At 40.2% G+C, this 26,464-nt stretch overlaps 1 protein-coding gene across 2 annotated transcripts in view; it reads left to right on the forward strand.

Annotated features, from left to right (window-relative positions):
* The window catches only part of LOC121442250 (serine/threonine-protein kinase 32A), a 110,472-nt gene that overhangs the window by 16,169 nt on the left and 67,839 nt on the right, over positions 1-26,464 (forward strand). For both annotated transcript variants that reach the window (XM_041643723.1, XM_041643724.1), the window contains exons 3-4: positions 19,415-19,470; positions 20,227-20,378. In XM_041643723.1, coding sequence (XP_041499657.1) covers positions 19,415-19,470; positions 20,227-20,378 — 208 coding nt within the window. The remainder of the gene's footprint in view (positions 1-19,414; positions 19,471-20,226; positions 20,379-26,464) is intronic.

The following is a 26,464-nucleotide window of genomic DNA, read 5'->3' on the forward strand; positions in this document are numbered from 1 at the left end:
AGAGAGAGAGAGAGAGAGAGAGAGAGAGAGAGAATAAGAGAGAGAGAGAATAAGAGAAGTTGAATGGACTGATGGATGATGGATCTTTCCTGGGAATGGATGTGCACGGACTCAAACTCAATTGTGTGTGAGAGCCACCATGACATCCCTAGATAGGATACAGCAATGGCTCACCACTCCAAGATAGCCATTTTGGAGTGGTGATACAGGATAGGTTCCTGTATCCTGTATTCTCTGCCAGCCCTGGTTTTAACATCCAGATACCAAGGAGAATTTAGAGGAGAAACAAAAAAATCTGTTAGAAATAAGGAGCATTCTTACTGGTAACAACAGTCAATGATAATAATGTATTTCATCATCAGACCAGCCTGCAATTTCAACATGCAGGGTCTGGACTGAGGCAGAGAAAGATTAAACTAGAAATCAGATGGCTACAGCCTATCCTGAGCCCTCATATAAGACGAACCCAGTTATTTCAGCTCCAGATACATCAGCCCAGGATGCATAGTCAGAGAGCGGTGACAAAATCAGATGGACTGACTTGGGGGATCCTCTTGAACTCACTGATGCCTGCTCACAATGAACGGTGGGTAGTCTCATTTCTGAGTGGCATTCATCTTTGGTTCCGCAGTAAGTCACAGTCATGCTTCATAAACTGGACTGTTGCAGGTTGGAGGTTCTTCCCTCAAATCAATCATAGAGCTACTCTTTGGATTTGCCCACCTTTCTTTACCCACTTTGATTTTAAGCATTACATCAGTGGCTTTCATCATGTATACCTCTTTATGCTCATTATTCTCTTTAGACTGCGTTCGGCCAACTTAATGCGTATGACGCCTGTGAGATAACGTGTATTTATCTATATAAAATATGGATGCTGCTTTGATATCTTCATTTTCTGTCCAGAGTATAAAAATAGATGGATGACTGTTCAAAAATTCACTCCTGATTGCAGTATTATAAGGAATTTCTGTTTAAGTCTTAGGTTCCTGTTTACATCAATCAGTAGGCCTGCCTGCTCTCCCCTGGACCTCACTGAAAACGGTTGACACCATAGTCTCTACATGCCACTATTGGGGGAGACTTCAATATACAAGTATGAATGGGCTTCCTAGAGGAAGTTCTTAGGACGGGTATAACTAGGGACTTAAGAGGAATTCTGAGAATTATGAAAGCAATGTACATGAATTATAGAATGCTCAGAAAACAAAATCCACAATGTTTTGATCTATAAACCATCATAGCTAATATTTTGAGGTGTTTGCTTTCAGAAATTCACTCTCTAGTCTAGCTTCCTTCATCCTGAGTATCCTAGTTTTTTTTTTAAATTTTATTATTCAATTTACATTTTTTTATTTGTGTTCTCTTCTTACTGGAGTGTGAAGTTCATGACACCCTGGGAATTTTGCCTATTTTGTTCATCTTTGAATCCTCAGTCTCTGAATTATTTACTGAATGGATTCATTTAAGTCTTTGTAAAGACTGGATACATATATAAGAGGTAGGTGATATATTTGGGATGATGTTCTCTATATTTCTAAAACTCCACTTTCACAAATAGTGTATGTAGCTTATTCCGATTGCCTAAAATTTGTTGATTTGTTAAAACTATAATTTAGCGACTGTGGAATTCTACAACATAAACACATTGCAATTCACCTAAAATATACATGGTTTTAACTGTAAGTACTAAAATAAAATGAGATCTTTTACATTGCAATGCTGTAACTTAATAGATCTTTAAGCTTGAATAAAACCTTGTTTTAGAAGAAAAGAAATGAGTATCCTTTATAGTTGAGAATTCAAATCATTTACGTAGATGCAACAGCATTTAAAAAAATGTGGTTTGTTTATTTATATGGGATTAATTATAAATATAAATAAGATTTTAGAAATAAGTATAGTCTGTATTTTAGTAAATACAATTAACAAGCTCTTAAGAAATTTATGGATGCTTTCATACCGTTCCTTAAAAAGTGAGGTATTTTAGCATTTAAGAGTGGAAAAAATACACGTAATGTAAAATTTAGCATTTTGAATAGTTTAAGTGTACATTTCTGCAACATTAAGATAATCACAATGTTGTACAACTACCACCATCAACCATCTCTAGAACCTTCATTCTTTAATATGTGAAACAGGATGCCTATTTACAACGCAGGTCCTTTGGCCTTCTGCCCCTAGTATCTCTCCCTACTTCTGTCCCTATGAACATGGGTATTCTAATTCCTCCATAGCAAGAAAATCATTTAAGATAGTCCCTTTTTGTCTAGATTATTTAACTCAGATTCTTACCACAGTGTGCATCAAAATCTCATTATGGTTTTGGTTGTCAAATAATATTTCACATTACATAGATATTATTCATCTTTACAATTTTTTGTGCTGTAGATTCTTGGGCAGTTGATGTGTTTGAACTAGCAGAATCACGCTGCCATGCATATTAGCATACATATATATGTATTAGTATATATATGGCATATATATCATTTGTTTGAGTTTCTGTTTTTTAGTCTTTGGTGTTTATTTCTAGGAGCAATGTTGCTCAAAAAAAACTCTTCCAATTCATCCATTCAAGGCATTTTTCAAGGAGGACTTGCATGTATTCTTACATGAGGGTGAAGAATGATGCTTCTTTTCCCTTCAAAATATTTTCCATGAAAGAATCTTGCAGTGAGCTAATAGCTGGAGTAAGGACCATCCCTGACCTGGCAGCCTGAACATCACAACATTTGCTTCTTCATATGCTCTGAAGACCAGGGCATACCTTGTTAATATCCTTCAGAATGTGTTGTGCATGGAAAATTTCAGTTGATTCTGACAGAAATGGTACACAGCAGAAACACATCCTTTTCTCAAGGTTAGAATTGGCGCCAGTGACATCCCATGGAGTTCTATGATGTGCTCACCCAGGATCTTAGCATAGCTACGTTGTGCTGTCATAACACATTCTGACAATAAATGCTCACTTCCAGATGTTTTAGGAATTTGCTATTGGAATTATTGTTAGCTACTATTTTTCTACCATTTAACATTTTGTCACATTTGAAATGTGAAAACTAGACAGGCTCTTCTCCCTGCATTTTTGATACAGATTGAGAAAGTACATACTTTTATCTAAAGTAAGGAGCTTGTATTTTGGATTACTCATCACGTAATTTTCCCAGCACTGCAGTTTCAAGTATCACAAAGCAGATGGTTTATAAAAGGAGAAATCCATTTTCTCAGGACCATGGAGGCTTGAGGTGGGAAATCAAGGTGTTGACAGGGACACACTCCCTGTCCATTCTCTGGTGGTGCATCTCCCAGACTCAACAAAGGGCTGGTAGTCCAGTGTTCTGTGTCTTATGGCAGGGTAGTTCCAAATATGTCTGTGTCTTCACAAAACTATCTTCACTCTGTGTATTCATATGAGTTTTTTTCTCTACAGGGAAGAATGCTAATATTGGATTAGGGCCCTCTCTATTCCATTATGACATCATCTAAATTGAACTAAGCTATATAATCATTGCCAAATAAGTTAATATTATTATTGTGTCAGGGGTTAGAACATATCTCTTTGGGAGACACTCAACTTAAAATAGCCATTCTTGGTTTGATTATAAATTTCAACTCTCACATGCTCTAAGACCTTGTATGTTAACCACTGTCTTCACAACTCACTGTTTTATCTTTTTCTGAATAAATTAAGATTAGCTGAATAATGTAAGATGGCTAGCTCATTGTTCCATAGTGCTAGCAGATTAGACTATCATCAGCTTCCAAAACAGCCCTCATGTTGAGTGTTTACTCTGGGGTTCTGGCTTAGAGAAGACCACAGTCCATTTAGAGGAGACTGATTGTTAGCAGGGGATCCATACAGAATCCCATAGAATCCAGGAAATTACACAAAACTGAGGGTTTTTTTTTGTGTGTGTAGTTCATTGTTTACTTTCTGAAGAAATGATCTATGGACTGCCCAACGACGTCTATGCTGTATTGCCAAATTTAAGAATGAGTTTGCGCTCATTTGAGAATCCCATGATTCTCTTGGGAGAGAACTTGTATAAGGGAATTATCTAAATCTAGACGATTTGGAGATAGCTTAGAGAGAAAAATTGAGAGGTACCTGTCAGCAGAATGGGGGAGTGACGAATGCTTATGAAAGCAGGGTTTATACTGTAGGTTCCTCCTCACTTCTGTCATCGTAATCTCATTAGACATTGTGAGCAATCAATCAAACCGAAGTGCAGAGCCGAGAACCGACACTCTGAGAGAAAAGCGTGTACAAGCTCACACAACTAGAAAGAGGTAGGAATGAGATGCCCACCCTCTCATGCTTGCCTCCAAGGCCAAGGAGAACACTTCGCCTCTCACATTTGCTCATCCTTTTTACTAATTCGGCTCTTGAAACAATCTGGAGATATAAATAAGAAAACCATTATCCTTTGCTAGCTTGATGGTATGAGATGAGTCTAAAATGATTCTCAAAGACCCACTAACCAAGGTCACAAAGCCAGTGAATGGTAAATAAATGGTTAATTCTTACCCTTAGATGTAATTCTTTCAAAAATAGCTCTTGTTTACTAAATACTTACTATACTGTTGCCATATTTAATATGCATTATTTCATTTAATTCCTACTGTCTCCTTGTAAGGTTGATAGCATAATCCTATTGAATAGGAGAGGGGAAAACAGCCTCTGAAGAAAGAGGCTGAACAGCGTATATTCTTGTACTTTTCCTTCCTCCTTTTTTTCAATGGGGTGGGAGACTTTGTCTCCTGTGTAGCTCACACTAGCTTTAAAAACACAATCTCCTTGCTCAACCTCCTGAATTTTGGGATTACAGGTGTTCACTACTACCACATTCATCTTGAAAAATCTGTCTAACAACATTTGGTTTTAGATCTTGTTCCAGAAACCCCCAAAACAGGACAGAGGAGATTTCACTATTAATAGGGCAAAAAATAGAGAGCAGACAGACTATAGTCACGAGAATCAAGATTTAAGTACTATGGAGAGATCTTGGTCGTGAGTTGATTCACCACTTAAAGCCCCCACTGATTAGGAAGTGCAGTGTCAGTAGCCACTAGAGCAGAGGTCAATGGGGAGATCTAAAACCGGGAGTATTTGCCTCTCTGTCCAGAAATTTATTCCTTCTAATACCCTGTCAGGCAGGGGGAAAGGAACAACACAAACAAACCAATAAAAAACAACTGACTGTTCATGCTGTTGTGTGGCTTTTCCTCTGAAAAAGAAGTGTGCTTAGTGAGGACATTGGGGTTGGCTAAAGAAAACAGAGGGACTGGGCAGATAGATGCTGCCTACTGCTGCCATGGTCTTCTCTTTCCACTCCCCCACATCTCAAAGTGGTAGCTTTTAGTAAGTCTATATCCCAGCCATGGCTATATAAAGGCTCTACAGAGGTATTTACTGCTCCCAAGATCCATGTGCTTAGAGTGTCCCAATGGGGCATTAGGGCTGCACTAATTAAATATGAGGATTTCAGGCACCTGTGAAAGGTTCTAACATGGCCTGTAAAAGCTAAAGCAGATTTACATGGATAAATGGAAACAACTTCGGGCAAATCTTATTGGTGAGAGAGAAAAAGATCCAGAACAATGAATGCAAAGGAATGATGGTGGAGTAATAGCCAGAAAGCAAATATTAGTTTTGCAAAAGCATCTTTTAGGGTAAGTGAAAAAATTCAAAGATGATTAAGAAAATACATTTAGGGAAGTTTGTTAAAACAAGAAAACAGAGATCAGAGGTAAAAAGCCAAGTCTGAGACCATTAAAGGGCAGTGGAAGAAGAGTTGTCATTCCTAAACTGTACAAGGTGAGGAAATAGTAGGTGTGGTGGGACAGGTGTGCAATCATAGAGCGTGAAGTGCTAGGGCAGGAGATTCTGAGTTCAGAGTCAACCTTGGCTACACAGTGAGACCATGGTTCAAAATTATAGGCAACAACAGCAGCCACAAAGTACAGAGAGGGAGAAAGCAAGCATAGAGGGAAGAAGGGACCAACACTATAATTTACAAAAATGACCTTGGAATTGATATTACATGTTCATGCTGTCATGAAATTTGAAAATAGTCAATATATGTATATGGTTAGGTTCTGGAGTAGAAAATTCTGGCCCAGGGAAACCATCATGAAAATAGTCATTGGCAACATTAAAAGTTGGCCATGAAGGAAAGTAGCGCCTTTGAGTTCTGAAAGAAAATGCAGTTTCTGATACTGATATTCAACACAGAACCAAAATACCAGTCAGCATATAAAAAGAATTTTCACTATTTTTTTTCTTTTTTCTTTTTATTGAGAAAAGGAGAAAAAAAAAACAAGTTTCCACCTCCTTCCAGCCTACCATTTCCCGCCCCCTCCTCCCACCCTTCTCCCCCTCCTCCCACCATTCTCCCCCTCTCCCCGCTCCTCTCCCCCTCCCTCTCCAGTCCAAAGAGCAGTCAGGGTTCCCTGCCCTGTGGTAAGTCCTAGGTCCTCCCCCTCCGTCCATTTCTAGGAAGGTGAACATCCAAACTGACTAGGCTCCCACAAAGCCAGCACATTACGTAGGTTCAAAATCCCGTGCCATTGTCCTTGGCTTCTCATCAGCCCTCATTGTTCGCCATGTTCAGAGAGTCCAGTTAATCCAATGCTTTTTCAGTCCCAGTCCAGCTGGCCTTGGTGAGCTCCCAATAGATCAGCTCCACTGTTTCAGTGGGTGGGTGCACCCCTCGTGGTCCCGACTTCTTTGCTCATGTTCTCCCTCCTTCTGCTCCTCATTGGGACCTTGGGAGCTCAGTCTAATGCTCCAGTGTGGGTCGCTGTCTTAGCCCAGCAGTGGTGGAGCATGCCTTTAATACCAGCACTTTGGGAGGCAAAGACAGGTGGATCTCTGTGAGTTTGAGGCCAGCCTGGTCTACAGAGTAAGTTCCAGGACAGGCTCCAAAGCTACAGAAAAACCCTGTCTTGAATTCCCTCCCCCCCCCCCCCCCATTTGTATCTGTATAAAATTTCATATAAAGCTGCTGTAGCATATGGTTGCTAAAGATGCTGAACAGTCCTAGGGTAAGGATGAAGGACAGTTCGGGAGGACCTGCCCAGCAAAGGCGTTGAGCTGACTGGTACAGGTCAGAGGACTCCTGGGGACATCCAAACAAAGGGATTAGACTACTGAGTTTAGAAATTAAAAGAAAAAAGACAAGTAAGGACACATGTGAGCAAGACAATCACCCTGGAGAAAATAAAAACTGGGCAAGAGTAGCACACAGAACCAATCACAACAAGGGAATCCTGGTTCACTACATGACACTGCAATGGCTTGCAATTATTCAGTCAGAAGAACTGAAATAAGGATTGTTGAAATGAGTGTGGCAGATACAATCGTATTGGAAAGATGGGATCATGCTAGCTTTAAAACCAAGAGACTGAGCAAATAAGACAATCTTCAGCCATCTTTGAAATTCAGTAACTAAGGACTAACACTGAGAAGAAAAATGGACAATAAAGGTACACGGTTTCAAGATGTGATTAGTTGAAAGAGGACAGAATGACTTCTCAGTGGGAATGGGAGAGAGAACAAAGAGTAGCACAACTCTCATTTCTGCATAAAAATCCTTTACAAATAGTTGATTATTTATAAGCATAGATTTTGTTAGTAAAAAAAAACAAATTAAAATAAAATAATTGGAAATAAATCAGAGTAATGGTTATCTTTAGGTAGTTTTATTTTTCTTATTTCTACTGCACTGTATTTTTATACCTAAAACATTTTTAAATTAAAAAAAAAACAATCTTTATTGTGAGCAAGATTTTGGAAGCTGAGACAGGCCACCTACATTTTCCAGTCTCTTATAACTGGAGGCTCTAGAAGTCTAATGCAACCCTTGCTGAATCAAACCATTTTTATCTTTTATCAAAACATTCAGTCCTCATTAAAGCCTAAGAAATAAAGCCATTCGCTCACATTTCTTAAGGTCCACAACACTACTAAAGCTGAACTAACATAAAACTGCTCATATATGCTTTCTTGTCTGTCTGTCCATCTGTCCATCAATCTATCCATCTATCCATCCGTCTTTCTACCTATCTATCTGTTTTAGTTTCATTTTGTCGATAGGACAAATACCATGACAAAAAGCAATTTAGGACAGAAAAAAGCTTCTTTTAGCTTATAGTTTATAATCCACCACTGAAGGAAGTCAAGGCAGGAGTTGAAGAGAAGGTATGCAGGAATGCTGCTTGTGGCCTTGCTTACAGACTCATACTTTGTTAACTTGTGTATACGGTCCAGAACCTCCTGTGCAGGGAATAGTACCTCCCACAGTGGACTGTGCCCTTCTACATCAATTAACCCTCAAAATAATCCCTAACAGACATGCTCTGACAAAGACAATTTCTCAGCTGAGGCTGTCTTTTCAGGTGATTCTAGGCTATGTCAACTTGATAGTTATTGCTAACTAGGAATCTATCATCTTTCATCATATATATTCTCTCTGTCAATCTATCATGTTAATCATATTGCTCTATCACATCTATCTATCTATCATCTATCTATCTATCTATCTATCTATCTATCTATCTATCTATTATCTATTCATCTATCATCTATCTATCTATCATCTATCTATCTATCTATCTATCTATCTATCTATCTATCTATCTATTATCTATTCATCTATCGTCTATCTATCTATCTATCTATCTATCTATCTATCTATCTATCATCTATTATCTATTCATCTATCGTCTATCTATCTATCTATCTATCTATGATCTATTCATCTATCATCTATCTATATCTATCATCTATCTATCTATTTCTATCATCTGTCTATCTATTCATCTATCTACTATCTATCTATCTATCTATCTATCTATCTATCTATCCATCCATCCATTGTCCATCTTTATTTTTTCCCAGAAAAATGAGTGAATTTGATTGACACACATGCTACAGGGAAATAAAATCATGAAAATGGACAAGGTATTCTAATCCGGGTTTGATGCTCTCAGACTGCCCAATCTTCTCTACTGTGTTTCAGCCTCCTACCCCTTGGAGAGCACAGGTTTCCTGAGGACATGACTGAGTCCAACTCTCCTTAGCTTTTCCTATCAGTGCTTACAGAGTCCCAGGCACCCAGATGCTCACTGAAGTCTTGCTGATTTGACTCTCCAGCACAGCTGTGCCTTCTGGGGGCGTGATTTGAGCTTCTTTCCTGTCTTACTGTGACTGTCCTAAAAGGCTATAAGCAAGCACTTCTTGCTAAGTGATTCCATGTGAGATGCAACAAAGCAGATGAGACACTCATCGGATTCATGCAGAACTGTACAACAGACCTGATGAATTATCTTCTTAAGTGGTACCTCAAATTTGCTAGGCCCTTTTCTTCTTTCCCCGGCCAATCATGCCGTGTCCATTCTTATAAGCACTCGGGGTTAGAAAAGGGGCCACGAGTCTATCACTGTCAGGCTGTGATTTAATTTTGGTGCCTTTCTGTTGCCATAGTGAAATACACTTACTTCTGTTCAAAGATCGTGCAGCTCTGACAAAGCAAATATCCCCTGGCTCTCATGTTAATTACCCTCAGATGCTGTAGAGCTTCTACCTATGCCCTTACCGAGGAGGCTTGGTGTGTGTAAAGTGGATGGACTGCAAAAATGGCAGCTCTCAACACTTTCAACTCATTCTGAAAGTAACTGAAGCCTTGAGGCTTTAAGAAATCCAGTATCTGTTAAGAAACCTGAACTTGTAATCGTATCAGAAAAACATCTGAATATTAGACTTACTATCTACCCCACTAAGAAGCCTTAATAAGCTTCATTTTATTTATTTGTTTGTTTGTTTATGCATGTGCATGTGTGTCACAGAAAGCCAGAGGGCAACTTGCAAGAGTGGGCTCTCTCTTTCCATTATCTGGGTCCCAGAGACAGAATTCAGGTTGTTAGACTTGGTGGTACTTGCCTTTACTTGCTGAGCCATCTTGCTGGTCCAAGAGGTCTTTTAACAATATGTTGTTGGTGTGACCTCTTAGGACACACACAATATTAATAATGATATGCTAGGGAATAATAAGCAAAAGATGTTTCATATTTTTCTTCCAAAGTCATCTAAGCACTTTATTCCGGCTCTCTTAGTTACCAAGTGTTTATTAAACATGCTATTTGAATGGCTTTAGGTAATGGAAAAAAGACATACCTGATGTCTTTTTTCATTTAGCATATGCTCTTGATACCTAAAATCCTCTATCAACTTCTCTATCATTTTGCTTAATATTTTGTTAATAAAAGAGCAATTCTGGGCTAATGTTAAGATAACTTATCTGGTACGAATAGCAAAAGCAGTAATAATATCAATTCATTCATTGGCTTTTACTCTGCTGAAAACATGTAATCCACTCCGTTGCTATAGCTTGTGTTTTCTAGATTCAATAATAATTTTAAAAACTGGACTCTATGTGATTAGAATCTTACAGAGGAAGAAGTTGAATTGAAGAGACATTAAATACTGTGCTTCATATTGCTAACTCCTAAGTAGTAGCATAGCCAAAATCTAAACTCAAGAGTTTCATAGTTTTGCTAATATATTCTGGATCTCAGGCTCATCATACTGAAACATAGAACTTGGGGCCATACAAAGTTGGAGTGAAGTCTAACCCCCATATTGGGGGATTTCATTTTCTGAGTGTATATAACTCAAAAACAAAACACTAATAGTACTGCTACTTCATGCTGTTCGGGCAAGATTATATAAAATAATTTATATTAACATGTCTGGATGATACACATGATTGCAGGTATAAATATAATGAACATAACTCTAGATGTGCAATGCTGGAGGCAGTGTAGATGTATTATTATCAATCCTTTATGTGAAAAACCATAAATCTGCTTGAGACTTAAGGAAGGGTGGGATGAGGGTGGAAATGGAGATTTCAGGTAGTAATTTCAATCACTTGTCCCTTAATAACCCCTTCTCCTAGGGACTTGTCCCTTAATAACCCCTTCTCCTAGGGACGTGGGTCACTTTGTCAGTGCACCCTTGCTGCCCCTCTTTACTGGGCTAGCTGTTAAACTGCCCCATGTTTTGGAAGGTCCGATGAGTGTTGTCTTTCTTTGGAACTTTTTAATCTTCTCAAGTAAGAAGAAAAAGTAAGTAACATTTTCCAGCCTTAGAAATATTGTGTGTTTTACTGTAAAGAACAGTTTTCCTAAATAAACCCTTGCAGACTTGTGCTAGGCACGTTCTAGCTGACACTCTGCACTCATGTGCCCCTCCCCAAAGTGATAGAAGCAATTATAATTGCTCGAGAAAGAGATTCTCACACCAGATCCTGCCCACACTCTGTGCAGGGAGCTCCAGGGATGGAGCTTTCCCAGGTTCCCTTTTCAGTGGTGTAGCTGTTTTTGAGTGACAGATACTTCTTTAAGTAAACCCAATCAACTCATTTGGGTCACCAAACTAGACTTGCCTAGGATTGTTTGTTTGGTTATCATCTGTGTCCCATTGAGATTCAACAAACGTCTGTTCATGTCTATAGAAAAAGCAAATTTTCATTGCTTTTCATTGGATTCTTTCTGATACTTCAGTTGCTATGGTTTCAATGAGTCCCAGATTTTCTTGTGTTGGGAACTCAATACCAAGAGCAACACATTGATAGTATTTGGAATGAAGCTATGGGGATTTAATTGAATCAGATAATATCATTAAGATGACAATGTGACAGGACTTGTGGCTTCACAAGATTGTGAAGAGAAGACATACTTACCTGGCAGGAGGAAAACAGCATGTTCCAGAAAAAGAGGTACTGTGTGCTCCCCTGTACCATGTTATAATGCAAGGGAACCCTAAACACATGCCCATGTAGCTTGTTCTTGGCATTCCCACTCTCTAAACCATGAGTTGAATAAAACTCTTTTTTTTTTTTTTTTTTTTTTTTTTTTTTTTTTAGTAAATTTCCAGTCTCAGAAACTGTGGTATAGTAGCAGAAAACAAATCAAGATACTAATGCAGCAGTCAAAAGACGAGCAAAAGTTGTAAGAAGAAGATGGACTGGACACTTGGAGTAGCTGCTTCAGGGGGTTCTCCTGGAGGGGCCGAGCTTGTCTTCTTTACAGGACTCCGATCTTCCTAGAGCAATAATCACATCACCATTACTTTGAATTTGAATTAGTTATAATTTAAAAAGTTAACATTTGACCAGTTTTGGTAAATTCCTGTAATCCCAGTACTTGGGAGGATCGGGATGAATCAAATAATGAGTTTGATGTCCCCATTCAAAATAAATCAAATAAATGGATAAAATTAGAATTAATGAAAGAATATTGGAGATACTTGAATGGGAAATCAAAATCAGACCTTTCTAAACATGAAGCCATGGGGTGTGCCCCTCTTTTATGATTCTAATAAATGCCATATATTGGCTTTGTTCTGTTTAACTGAGGACCCCTTTCCTTGGTATATAGCCAGTTGGTTTCATTTTCTGGATATCAATGACATAAAGAGAAAGACATACATTTCTATGTCAGGAAATTTTCATCCCTGTACAGGTATAGAACAGAATGGCTTGAGTTACAATCTAACATCTAGACCAGAGTTTCTGGCTAGGGATATATGTGGGATGGGATGATTGACAGTCATGGACTGACTGCAAATAGTTTGTGGGGCTTGGCTTTCAAGGTAGCACCCATCAAAACTACAAGTATTACTTAAGAAAAGTGGAAACAGATATAAGTGCTATGGGGGAAGTCAGGCCTTGCATATGCAAAAGAAAGGGAATTACAGGTGATTGCATTTAATGGAAGGCAGCAGAGTTCAGGGCTGGAGGGTGGCAGCAGAGTCCATTTGAATTCTCACTCTACAACTCTGCCACTCCGGCCTTGGGCAAATTGCTTAATTTCTCTGCTGCAGTTGGCCCATCTTTAAAAAAGAATAGCAATTATAGTAGCGCTGCTTTGTAGACATGGTGGAATGTTGGGATAATTATGGCGGCACATGCTTAGAATAACGATGGGTACTCTTTACACAGGGCTGGATGTTGACTAGGATGAATTATTTTCTTGTCCCACTAGACTGAAAGTTCCAGCAGGCAGACAGACTTCTCAGGGCCTAGGACCGAGCTCCCAGCTGCTGGCTGAGTCATCAATGACTGTATTTTCATTGAGCATAAGCCAAGTTCAATGAGCATTGTCTTTGCTGACTTTTACCACACGATGGTCTTCTGCTTTCCCAGGAAGGAAAATAAAGGAGTTTGCAGCCTGGAGGATAAAGTGGGGTGTGTGGACAGCTGAGCAATTGTGACTCCATGTTGAATTGACTTTATCCTTAGAGAGCACAGAACTAAATGGCACCACATTTAAGTAGAAAGACTGTAGACAAAAGGATCAGAAAAAAAGCAGGTAGGACTTTGCTTCGTTTTTTCTTTCTGTTTTCTGAGAAATTTGTCTTATTTTGGTGCTCTTAACCCAAGTCAGACTGTCCTGACTTAATATCCTATCAACTGGGACCGTGAGCCATCAGAAATTAGCATTGTATTTTATCAGCATAAGCAAGATTCAGAAGACTTACTTAAAGCCAAAAGTCATCCAAAGAATGCCAGAGTGTCCGCCTTTGAAATGGGATTGACATCCATCCATGCATATGGATTTGTTTAGATTCTTGGAATTTAGAAGCTGTCTGGTTTTGTGTATGAGGGTAGACAAAGCAAGTTACACTTTATATTCAAACCATAGAAAAAGATTTAAAAAAACAAAGTGTTTATATTACAGAGCCATGCCAAAAGCTTTAAAAGGCCAGCGAGATGCCTCAGCAGGTAAAGAAGCCTGACCTCAAGGCAACAACTTGAGTTCAATGACCTGGAGGGAGAGAGCTGATCCTGGCACATTGTCCTGTGACCTCCAGTTGTACGTGGTGACATTCTCACACCCTTCCAACCAGAGTAAATGCATTTTTTAAATGATTAATTAATAGGCACATCTTTCTATAAAAAATATTTTAACTTAAGATATAAGGGCATATTTTTAAAAGCAATTTTGAAATAAAAAGATAAACATAGAAAGGTCAAAAAGATTAATACATTTTACTATAAAATCTCAATTATTTAAATATGTTCAAAGGGATAGCCAAGAAAATTTTCCCTGATATTTTATAATGAATTAATTTACTTAAGTTTAAGTGCACATGCAAGTCAAAATGACTAACAAGTAATTCAAATAGGCAAATATGTGAATAGACAGTTTGCTAAAAAATATATATCTATTCACTTTGACTCATTAAAGAAATAAAGTAAGTCAATATATCCATCTCTTTGTCTTGCAAAATCAGGGCAATTGTGTGTAGTAAGGCTGGCAAGATAAAAATTACTCCTTGCACTGATTAGTCTACTAGTCAACTTGACACGGGATAGTGTCAATGGAAAGAAGGGAGCCTAAGTGAGAAAATACCTATAAGATTGATCAGAAGGCAAGCCTGTAGAGTAGTGCCTCAATTCGTAATGGATGTGGGAGGGCCCAGCCTTTTGTAGGTGGGACCATCCCAGGGATGGTGGTCCTGAGATCTGTAAGAAAGCAGGCTGAGCAAGACAGGAAGAGCAAGTCAGTAAGCAGCACCCCTCCATGGCCTCTGGATCAGCTCTTGCCTCCAGGATCCTGCCCTATTTGTGATCCTGTTGTAATGTCCTTCAATGGTGAACAGTGATGTGGAAGTATAAGTCAAATAAACCCTTTCATCTCCAATTTACTTTTGGTCATGGTGCTCCATTGCAGCAACAGTAACCCTACCTAGGACAGTCTCGTATGCCACTGATATGAAGGGAGATTGGTACAGTATCTTTGCAGGACTGCTGGCATCCCCACAGCTTTCGTGTTAGAAAGCTGGCATACATTTGGCCAACAGTTCTCTTCCCAAGAATTAAGCCTGCAAACATAAGCAAAAAGCCCATCGAAGATATCTAGGGTTCTGCTTTTGGTAGTAGATAATTTAAATTACCTTTCAATACTTGGGCAGTATTTTTGAGACAATGAAAGACAAATGAACAACTTAAAATAATTAGACCTCTGTATGTTGTATGAATGGACAGACATGATGGAGTCACCAGAAAACCCGCTCCTGTCCCAATGATACTGTGTTGTCCTGCTGCCAGAAAGGAACAAGCACAAGCTGAGAAAACCCCTTAAAGGACACCCTAGCATCTGTTAACAGTGGTGGCATTGTAGGAACAGAATTGAAACTTTGGAAATAAGGCCCAATTTCCATTGAATAATTGCACATTTAAAAGTGACTGTCATTTTTTTCAGATTTCAGCAGGCCAGACACTACCCTTCTGCCTTACAGTGTCTCATCTTGGAAGCATCGTGCCTATTGGGTTTAATTAGCTTTATGCTACAGATGGGACATTGTGATTTGGAAAGACTGAGTAACTTGTCCAGGGTCACACAGCTGGTGTCCTTGTTCCATCATCAATAGGAAGATTTACATAAGCAGTTTGTGGGACTTGGTTCTCAATAGACTCACATATGTTCACGATTTGCTACTTCCGAAGGCTGGACTCAAGGTTTTCAAATATTGTTATCTCAAAATAGAATAAAGATGCACTGCTTCACTTTCTAAAATGTCCTTCTTCCAAAGCCTTAGTGTCAGGGTATTATTTCAAATTCGGAAAAGGTTGGTGGTCCCCTTTACTTCCTTCAATAACATTAGTTTCACAAAATGCTGAGGTGGGGGGGGGCGAGGGAGATAAAGAAACTGATGACACCATCAGCCATGTGTCGTAGAGCCAGCAAGGTTCTGTCTCTTTAGGGAAAGACTTAGGGAGCATCATTTGATTCATACGATTCTAAATGAAAGGAAAAGGTCCATGTTGCTCTCCCTAGTTCTCCAGTTGGAGTGGGTAGATGTGTAAAAACAACATTATGATGCCTGGGAAGACAGTGGAAGAGCCTGGGTCCAGAATCAGAAAGGCAAACCCTATATATACATGTATAAAACACTGTGGGGCTTCAGCCAGAAATCTACATTTCTGAATTTGTCTCTCTCGTTATGGTACTGTCTCAATGCATAAAGTTTGGTTGTACTTTCAAATTAGCTTTCTTAGTAACTGGTTATTGTGTTGTTAGGCATTTGGGGGGATTGTTGTAGTTGATTTCGAGCTTTCTTAGTAACTGGCTATTGTGTTGTTAGGCATTTGGGGGGACTGTTGTAGTTGATTTAGAGCTTGTCTTGCAGTCAGTTAAAAAGAAAAATATATCATTAAAAATGGGTGTATGTGTTTTGCTTCCGTGGACATCTGTGTACCACAAGCATGCCTGATGCTCATAGAGGCCAGGTGAAGGCATCAGATTTTTTGCAACTGGAGTTACAGAAGGTTGTGAACTCTCATGGGGGTGCTGGAAACTGACCTGGGTCAACTGGAAGGGCAGTCAGTGCTCTTAACCACTGAGCCATCTCTCCAGCCCTTTGTCACTTCTAATCAGCCACTCACTGCTTTTCTCCCTAGGCTGTATTCCAGGGAGAAGGGACTTTGGGTGGCCGGGTCTGTTCTCTCTTTAACTTATGAGACATGAGATGTATTTTCTATCTTGATTTTTTTCCCTCAGACTTTTCTGAGAACTGGCTTTTGGGAAGCTCATTCAATTAGAAAGGGACACTCGCTAACTAGAGCAAGTGGCTCTGACAGGCCTTGCCCTTCTCCCCAGTTCCCTCTGCCTTTCTAAAAACCATTAGATTACATTCCTGATGTTAACCCCCAAGGTCTCTTCCTTTACTGGGCCAGTCCCTCTTCCTGAGGCTGACTACCAAGGTCCAGCTATCCAAGTATTGAAACCCAGCAATTAAAAGCCTTTTTTGGCTTACCTAGTTAGCAGGCCCAATTAAAATGAATACCCATCCTTACATGGGGTTTCCATTTTGTACCTTTATAGCTGACGTTTTTCCTATATGCCACATCTGCCTCCTCTCTATCCACAGACAGTCCTTTGTGCCCCTTTGGAACAAATATCTCTGCACCCTTTCATTTGTTCCCTTCCCCTTCTACCCAGTCCTCTATCTCCTGTCTTTTTTTCTTATTCACTGTCCTCTGTGGCAAATAAATCTCCTTTTTTCTGAGAACTTGGTCTTGAAGTTCCTAAGTTAGTACTTTTCCTTTCAAAAGTTACCAGGTACTTTGACATGAAATCACTTATTATTTTTGGTTAATGCTTAAAATGATTTAGAAAAAGACGTGGCTCATGAGATAGATTGATGTCACAATGAGACTTGAAGCTAGGTACTTGCTGTGTGCTTGGAGAATAGGGATATTGCTGTGAGCTAGCCTGCTAGTGCAAAAAAATCCAAATGAATTACTGGATTTGCTCAAGATAAAATCTTGGGTTCGCAAATAAATTCTGGTCAATTTTTCTTAATGTTACCATGGTAAATAATGTATTCCTAAGATTCATGTACTAAATGTAAAAAGTCATTGATTTGGTCATGTCAATATGTAATTTGAGAGAAAATGTATAAAAGCATTTAGCTAATTATTTCTATGACATCTCAGAGTAAGGAATGCACCAAAAATTGCATTTCTACCCACATGTATAAAAAAAATGTCTCAGAGGTGACATTCTTCTTGTATCTCATTTGAGTAGTTTCTGGTTCTTTCTATTCTATTCCATTTAAAATTTTAATGTTTCTTATGAATGCCAAACCTGTTTCTTAACTTATTGATGGGATTTCACTCACAGTAAAATGTTCCCCGAGGTGGCCCAAATGCTCACATTATTCATATTTATAAGGTTCAATTGTTTGGTGGTTCTTGAATATCCTTATGGCTTAGTTTGATAAATTTGCTGGGAGCCAAACTTACATAAATCATGGTACTAGACTCCCTAAGGGTTCACCTGTTTCCATGGGCAATCTTCTGAGACTGCAGAGAAACCAGAGTGAGCAAAACGACCTACAGTCTGTCTCTGCAACATATGCTGTGGTGGTCATTCACATGCATAGCACTTCAGGAGGGAAACAGCTTTATCTGCACCTTCTAGGTAAAGAGGTTTCCTCATCTAGGAGATTTTTACTGGGGATCATATGGAGAAACTGATTTTATTTCCTATCAAATCACATTGCTATCTGGGGTTCAAGTCTGAGCTGGACCATTTGTAAAACCTAAGTCCACAATAGACCTATGATCTCACACGACTAAATGGATTTTGTGTTAGGAAGAGAAGAATGAAAGCTCAGAGAGGAAGTAGTAATGATGTCATTATAAAAAATGTGTGAGCTTCAGAAAACCCAGAGACCTTCAGGAGGCCTGACCATCTCTTTTCCCCTTTATGGGAAGATAAGCTAGTTGTCGACGAAAAAGACAGAAAACAGCTCTTCATGGGTTGAGAGAGAAGTAGGCAGAGAGCTCAGTCAGTAAGGGTGCTTGCTTCCAGACTGACCAACTGAGCTGTTTAGAGAGCGCACATTCTAGAAAGAGAATTGGCTCGCCAATCTGTCCCCTTGCCTGCATACATGCCCCATGAATAACTGAATGCAAATTTCCCAAGAGATAAGAGATCCTTTCTAGTGTTTCACAGTATTTTTTTTTTTTTAGGAAGTTCTTTAAACCTCTCGCTTGGAATTTGTGTGTCAAAATCCTGATTCCAAAACCAAGAAATACACTTTCTTAAGGTCATCAGGGCAAGAAAACAAAGATGGCCACCTGCCAGAGAGAGTCTGAATTTTGTTCTCATCAGGAATTATTTTATGAGCTTAAGCCTGAAAGATCATGTGTGCTTATAGTGGGTGTCTCTTCTCATCATGAGACACTGTGGATGCAAGGGAGCATGCGTGGTTCATCTCATCTTCAAAGCTTGCTTCGGTGGACCTCTTTACACATTCTTATCTGTAAGCTGGAGATGAGCTCATTTTGTGAACTTATGGGTGCATCATTTTACTCCTTGGGAAAACTGAAAACATTTAGGTACAAAAGAGTGAGGTAGTGGTAAAACAAGCAAGCAGGAAAAAAAGTTAGAAGCATAGCTGTTTTACATGAAGCCATATGCCCTCTGTACCTAGTGCCAATAGTCACTTTGGCTTCAGTATCTACAGGCAAATCAGTGTTCTGTGTTCTTAGAGACAGCAAGCTCCACTGCTTCTGTCCTTCCTAGGATTCAATGTATTTTTAAGTTTCCTTTATTTTTATGAGTATTTCTTCTCAGAGCACTCTATATAATATCATTAGACTACAGGCTTCACAAACGTAGACTTCCTGTTTTCCCTGTCTTAACACAACCTAGGCTACATGTGGCTAGTGGCTAATAAATCATTTTCAGTGAATGAGCTGATACTTTAACATAGTTTGCTGTGCCATTTTAGACCAGGCCCTTCGATTTAGCCCAATGCTTGTTTCTTTGATTAGCTGTTCAAAAGTCATTTACAGTCACTCCTAACACCCTGCATTCTCTTGCTTTCCAGTCAGCTTCGATCACTTTGAAATTCTGCGGGCCATCGGGAAGGGCAGCTTTGGCAAGGTAAGAGCTGATTTGTCCAACTCCCTGCAGAGCTGTGGGTCCTGGATGATCAGAGAATGCTGTGATTGTCGAGGTCCTGGCATGATAAAGACAGATAACCAGGGAATCTTTAGGACTTTCCCAAACTTGTCACCACCACGTGATGAAAGTCAACTTCACGACGAACCATGTGCTGGCTCAGGACTGCCTTGCTCAAGTGAGCTCTGCCTAGTCCAGCTTCCTGTAAGAAACTCTTAGATTCTCCATGGAGACATCCTTTAAGATAAAATAATAATTTTCTATTAAGTTTGCATGTTATTTTGAGAAGGTTGCAGAATGTGGACAATTGTGTGGCAGGTTCCTCCTGCTCACTCTTTCCCATTAGAACACTTATGCTGGGAAACACTCTGCCTGGTGAGATTTTTGACTTTAGCTCTCCAGTCACATCCGTTCCAGCCACTTAAAGGGGGATCAAGGATGCTATCTGTTATCAGAAGATTCTTAACATGGAAGCAGATTTAAATGTTGTCTCGAAGATCCCAGGAGCAAAAGCAGGCAAACTAACATGAGGATGCAGAGATTCAATTATTGATGTACTAAATGCATCAATAAATCCATGGGGGAAGAAATTGAAATCTTTACTCTGAGTGAAATAAAAGCTTTGATCCCAGAAAATGACAAGGGCTCTATGTCATGCTAAAGGATAAACCCTTCTGTGTCCCTCAGCCACCTTTTCTTTCTCCCTAATCATTGGCTGACCTGGACTTCCATCACCAGGTCTGCATCGTGCAGAAGAATGATACCAAGAAGATGTATGCCATGAAATACATGAATAAGCAGAAGTGTGTGGAGCGCAATGAAGTGAGGAATGTCTTCAAGGAACTCCAGATCATGCAGGGCCTGGAGCACCCTTTCCTGGTGAATCTGTGGTAAGTGTGCTGACTGTGTTTCTGAATAGACACTCCTGCGTCCATCTGCAAACATGTTTAGACCATCATGACATGACTGCTTAATGTGCGATGGCCAATTCTCATTATGGTTTTCCTTAATGTGTTGCGCAAAACTTTGCTGTTAAAATGAGGGGAAAAAAAGTTGGTTTATTTGTTGCCGTGCTGGGGGGACCTTGCACACGAACTAAGTGCTCTACCAAAATGGTTTTTCTTTTAATGTGTGTGTATGATGTATGTGTGTAGTGTGTATGTGCGGGTGGGGGTTAAGTTCATATGTGCCTGTGAGTGTGAGTGGAGCTGTGTGTGCACTTGTACGCCTTTGCAGGTCAGAGGACAACCTTGGGTGTTGATCTTCCACGTCCACCTTATTTGAAATAGTAGTTTCCTGTTGTTGACTGCTGTGCACACCAGGCTGCGGGGGGGGCAGCTTGCAAGCTTCTAGAGATTCTTCTGTCTCTATCTTCTATCTGACAGGCGAGAATTACAGATGTGTGCAGCTGCATCCAGCTTTACATGGGTGATGGGGATCTGAATTCTCATTCTCATGTTTGTATAACAAACACTTTATCCACTGATCCATCTCCACACCCCAAAGTTGCTGCCCCCCATTTTGTCAGGGATAAATATTCCCCCTTGCCTTTAGGCTTAGTGTTTTTTTAAAGAATTTTAATTACATGGACCAATAATGATTGCGCTCAGATGTGTTATCTCTAATTAGATAGATTTTTCTGATGAACTGTGGGGCATGAACTTTCGGTGCCTAGTAAGGCCTCCCTCATGAACATGAAGTTTGCCTTGAGATCTTGTAGAAGACAGTTTCTCCTTAAGGTAACTGGTAACAGGCTGTGTTTTTGGTTTTTTTTTTGTTTGTTTGTTTTTGTTTTTGTTTTGTTTTTTGAGGCATACTTTGGAAACAGCTATAGATGCCTGTGATTTGCTACGGTCGGGTGCTGCCTTCCTCAATCAATAGGTTTAGACACTTGCTACACATTAGCTATCTGAGATCAGGTCTTTTCCATAACCCAATGCTTTTTCCATAACCCAACGCTTAGAAGACTTTGAGATACTCGTAATGTTTATTATTACCCCTAGTGCTTTTCTTGTGCATTGAGATCTTTGTTTCTCTCTCATTTTCCAGTACATTTGAATACATATATTATGTTAAGAGCTGGATCTTAAAGTTAATTCAGTATGTCTGTTATTTAAATATGCATGCCAAGCAGTTCTTACTCGCCAGCGGGAGCAAAGAATATGAAAGTCTTTATCCAGAGAATACTAATGGAAGAATAATTGAGATTTTGCTATGTGTTTGAGAACATCCTTTTGGAGGCATCAGGGCATGAAGCCTGCCTCCATCCATCTTTACCTAGCACAGTCCACTTAATCTGCAATGTGTTAGATGCTTCTCAGTTAAAAAGGGGATGGCTCTGTGTGACTTAGAAATAGATCTATTGTAATTTGTGCACTACTCAGACCTGCTAAGTCTAATTTTGGTACAGCATCAGTGTACTTGTTAATCAGAATTTTAGAGTGGCCTATTCAGAATGCTACCATGTAAGATGCTAAAATGGATGCAGGCTTTCTCTTGCTTAGCAATCATCATATCCTCTCTTCTCTCTCCTCCCTAAAAATGACAAGGTGCTGTCACTTCACAGCCTCCCTTTGTTCGAAGTCATATTTTTCCTCCTTAAAAAGTTCAGCCAACTCATTTTCCCTTTTTAGCGCCAAGAACTCTTCATAAGGACACACCTAGAGCGTTCCTCTTTTGTGCTGTCTCTTCTGGCTGTGTGGGCAGAGGCAATGAAACCTGGGGGCCGGGAGGCAAGAAGCAGAGACAGTTTAAAAACTCTGTGTTTCTGATCCTACTGCACGCACTGGCTTTGTGGGAGCCTAGGCAGTTTGGATGCTCAACTTACTAGACCTGGATGGAGGTGGGGGTTCCTTGGACTTCCCACAGGACAGGGAACCCTGATTGCTTTTCGGGCTGAGGAGGGGGGGGACTTAATTGGGGGAGGAGGAGGGAAATGGGAGGCGGTGGCGGGGAAGAGACAGAAATCTTTAATAAATAAATAAATTTAAAAAAAAGGAAAAAAAATTCTGTCAATCCAGACCACATTCTGTTCACTGTGCAGAGCTGGCCATACATAGTGTGACAGACTTGCTATCACAGTGGCTCTCAACCTTCCTGATGTTGTGACCCTTAATACAGCTCCTCCGGCTGTGGCGACCCCCAACCACAAAATGATTTCCATTGCTACTTCATAACTTTAATCTGTACTATGACAAAGCATAGCATAACCCTGTAAAAGGGCTATTCTACCCTCAGAGGGGTAACGACCCACAGGTTGAGGAGCTTTGTGCTAGAACATATATCCCCTGTTCTTTTTCTGTTCTCATTGAAGTTCACAGTGAAATTGTGGGCACATTCTATTGATAGACACAGTGCAGAACGCACAATTATTTTTTTATTTGTTGACAATGTACGTGTCGGTGTGTGTGTGTGTGTGTGTGTGTGTGTGTGTGTGTGTGAATTTTCATCCTCCATTCTTTCCTCTCAATCCTCCTCCTTCCCTCCCTTTGGGACTTTCCTTTTCCCATAAGTGTCCCTCCTTCTTTTTTGAATGTTCCTGGCTCACTGAGTTTCATTAGGACTGCTTGTTTGAGTATAGGTGGGAGGTTATTTAATGGGGCCAAGGCAACTAACTTAACAGTGCCTCCATCAGGAAAGAAAGGGGCGTCACTTTTCCAAGCTGCCATTAACTGTCTGTAATCCCTTTGGGAGAAGTGGGGACTCAGGATGGAATATTGACAAGCTCTATCTTGGGCAGGGCTTTTCCAGGTAAACACAGCTGAAATAAATTCAGCACGACAACAGTTGCGTCATCTCTAGAGAAGTGGTTTTGTAACGCACCTTCCCATCTTCGAGCTCTTCCATTCATTTCACCCCCTCGCCTACACTGTCCTCTGAGCGTGGAGTGTGTGTATATAGATATATAGGTATCTCCTTTCCTTTAGGGCTGAGCACACTGGAGGCCCTGACACTTGGCATTTTCACCAGTTGCAGTCTGCACACTGTAGTAAGAGCCTTCTCTGATAAGGTCTGAGAGAAGCACTATCTGAGGATAAAAACACGAGTGTTTAGAAGGCATTCGGACCACATGTCCCTTAGCAAAACACTACAGTGTGTTCCCTAGGGCCATTGATTCCCCTAGTCATCAGCTCCTGATCAGGGTTTTTGTACCGGGCATAAAGTCTCTCTGTTAGCGTCGGCACAGAATCCAGTCAGAAAGCTCTTGGTTATCCCATCACAGCTATGCTGCTATTGCACCAACGGGTGCTCCCTGTCAGGGGGATTGTTATTATAGTTCAAAGTGTCTACAGCTGGATAAGACTGTATACATGAACTCTCTTCCTCAGCAGCCTTCGCAGTACCTTCCAGCACTATGGAAGCCAACCAGGAGAGAGAGGGAGCTGCCAGAGAAGTTTCGGCTTGATTTCCCCACATCCAGTGACCAAAGTGTGTGGTATCTTCAGCAATGGAGTCTTACCATCTAGCGCTAGTGGGCACCCAGGATGATGGCAATAAACTCTATTGTTTTGGGTACCTATGGCAACTCCCTGATCAGCAACAAATAAGGGGGAATCCCACACCTGGAACTCAGAGTTATATTTAGTAACCTCTGGCTTCTGGGAAGGGCTTTATTACCGTGTAGGGAACCTTCATTTAAACTTGTTTTTTGAAACTGTGTTTTTAATGTTTACGAACTAGGTACCCATATGGCTTTTTGCACATTCCCCTAGTCTTGGTTTGTCTTCTACACACCTCCCCTGCCATGCCTACCTAGTTTCTTCCCCACTCAACACCTCTCCATTCCTAGTCCTGACCTTTCTACCTTCATGCCATCCTGTCTCTCCCATTCCCCTTTAATCCTTTAAGACAAAAATCTTCACAGAGGGCATGTATTCCTTCTCATTGTAGGGCTTTCTGTCCTAGCGAGTTACTGTATTTTTTTTTAAGGGAGTCTTTTCAGGAGAAATAAGCATGTTACAAACCTTCTGAGTTTTAATAATGAATGATCTGTCACTTTCAAGTTTCATCATCAGAAGACATGGTTACAATGAATGGCGGCTTGTTCTGGTGGATGAAAAGGGTCACCCGTCATATAGGCTCTTGCAACTATTTATTTGCATTTTTTTTCTTGCTCCATGTTGTTATAATATTCTAAACAACTGGCCAATGTGGGTGCCCAAAAGTCTACCTTGAACAATGCTTAATTCCAAAGCATCATGGGAAGCATCACTGAAGTGTCTTTAGTACATTCTTTATTAGAGTTGATTTTGATTTCCTGCTTTCATTCTGAAAATCAAACATAAGCTAATTAAATGTTCCCCAAAATATTATATATAACTCAGATTTATGTTCTGGACCAACAATTAGATTTATTTGGCTATCTCCAAAACTTTGGAGGGTAGTACCTTAAGAAACATCATATAATATATAAAACTACAGCAATCCTTTCAAAAACCCCTGCCTATTTCACATACTCTGTTTTCCTAATAGGCTCCCCACATCCTACCACGTATTGCCTTGAATAACCTCATCCATTCTCAAGATACATCCAGCCTTTAGGGCTGTACTCCGACCTCAGTTTTCAAGCTGAGAAAAATAACCAAATTTCTCTTAAACACCATTTGCTTTAATGTTAAGAGACATGAATGTATAGGTATACATATAGGTGTGCACACCTATCTCTCTCTGTGTGTGCATGTATATATGCTTGAAATTTTTCTGCTTATTGCAACCAATTTGAAAAACAGAAAATGAATTATATAGACAAACAAGAAATTCTTAGAAGTTTTAACCCCTTCAAACAATCATATTTAATGTTTTAATGTGCATTCTAGCATAATATTTGCATATAGTTTTCTGGTTTTGTCCCACATTGGCCCCGTTATTTCCTTCATTGGTGTGTATATTTACTGAGCATCAGAACCAAGTTGCATCTCAGGCTGCCATAAAATCTGGGAGGCACAGTTTTTTGAATCTCAGATAAACACCCAATAATTTTAACCGCTGCCCCAAGCGCCGCACAGACATGTTTTTAAATTATTCATTTATTGAATGTATCTGAATTTCAAATTTAACTGGCTATAGAGTACTCTTATTTACTCCATCTGGCAATCCTAATTGCAACACACACCCACAGGGAGAGGACAGAGCGATGAGCAAGAATAGATGAAACTCTTATCTGCCTACCACTACTGATAGGAAAACACTAATGTCAATCAAATGGCTCTTGAGATATAAACTGTGAGGAAGGCGTGGAAGGATTTAGGGGATGCCCCCCCCCCCCCCCATTCTGTGTTCCAGGGACATAAGTTCACCCCTGTAGGACAAGGTGTCAGGGAGGAACAACATTTGAATTAACGTTGAACCTTGCCAGCCGCTTGGCCCTGGATCCAATCAGGAAGAATCTTCAGATGTAGGGCACGTTATCAAGTGAAAGCTGCCAGACAGGGCTGGCATCCAGGAAAAGTAAATACAGTCTTGCTGTGAGTCGCTCCCTGAGGGCTGTTAACAAAGCCCTGGCAACCCACGGTCAGAAAACAAATAGACTTGCAGCCGCTTCCCCAGGTGGCTTTTGTTAATTGAGATTAAGCCTGCAGCTGCAAGGCACGCTGGGGCCTCTCTCCTAGCTCGCTCGGGCCCCTGGGCCCCGGGAACAGAAAGGGCTCACAAGTGGTTTTAATAAATTAAAAAACAGAGTCATCTATTTTAAGTGGAAAAGACCACCTAAACCTGGAGCGTGACAAGAGGTCCTTTCTGACAGCTGAACACACAGCCGTGCCGAGTCCCGCCGATGGCGGCCTGGAAGCTTCTCCAGTGTTCGCCGCTCGATTTCCTGGAGTGACAACTGAGACCTCTTGGTAACTGACAAGGTGCTTCTCAATGGCGTCCTATCTCTCTTGGTTTGACGTATATTAGAGTCTTTGTTTATCCTAACAAACTCAGTTGAGAGGGATGGGTGGTTCTATTCTACATTTGGAGAAAACTGAGGCTTCCC

This window comes from Microtus oregoni, unplaced genomic scaffold, assembly GCF_018167655.1.
Source record: "Microtus oregoni isolate MIOR12 unplaced genomic scaffold, Mior012 000088F_ref0000325, whole genome shotgun sequence".
Classification (NCBI taxonomy): Eukaryota; Metazoa; Chordata; class Mammalia; order Rodentia; family Cricetidae; genus Microtus; species Microtus oregoni.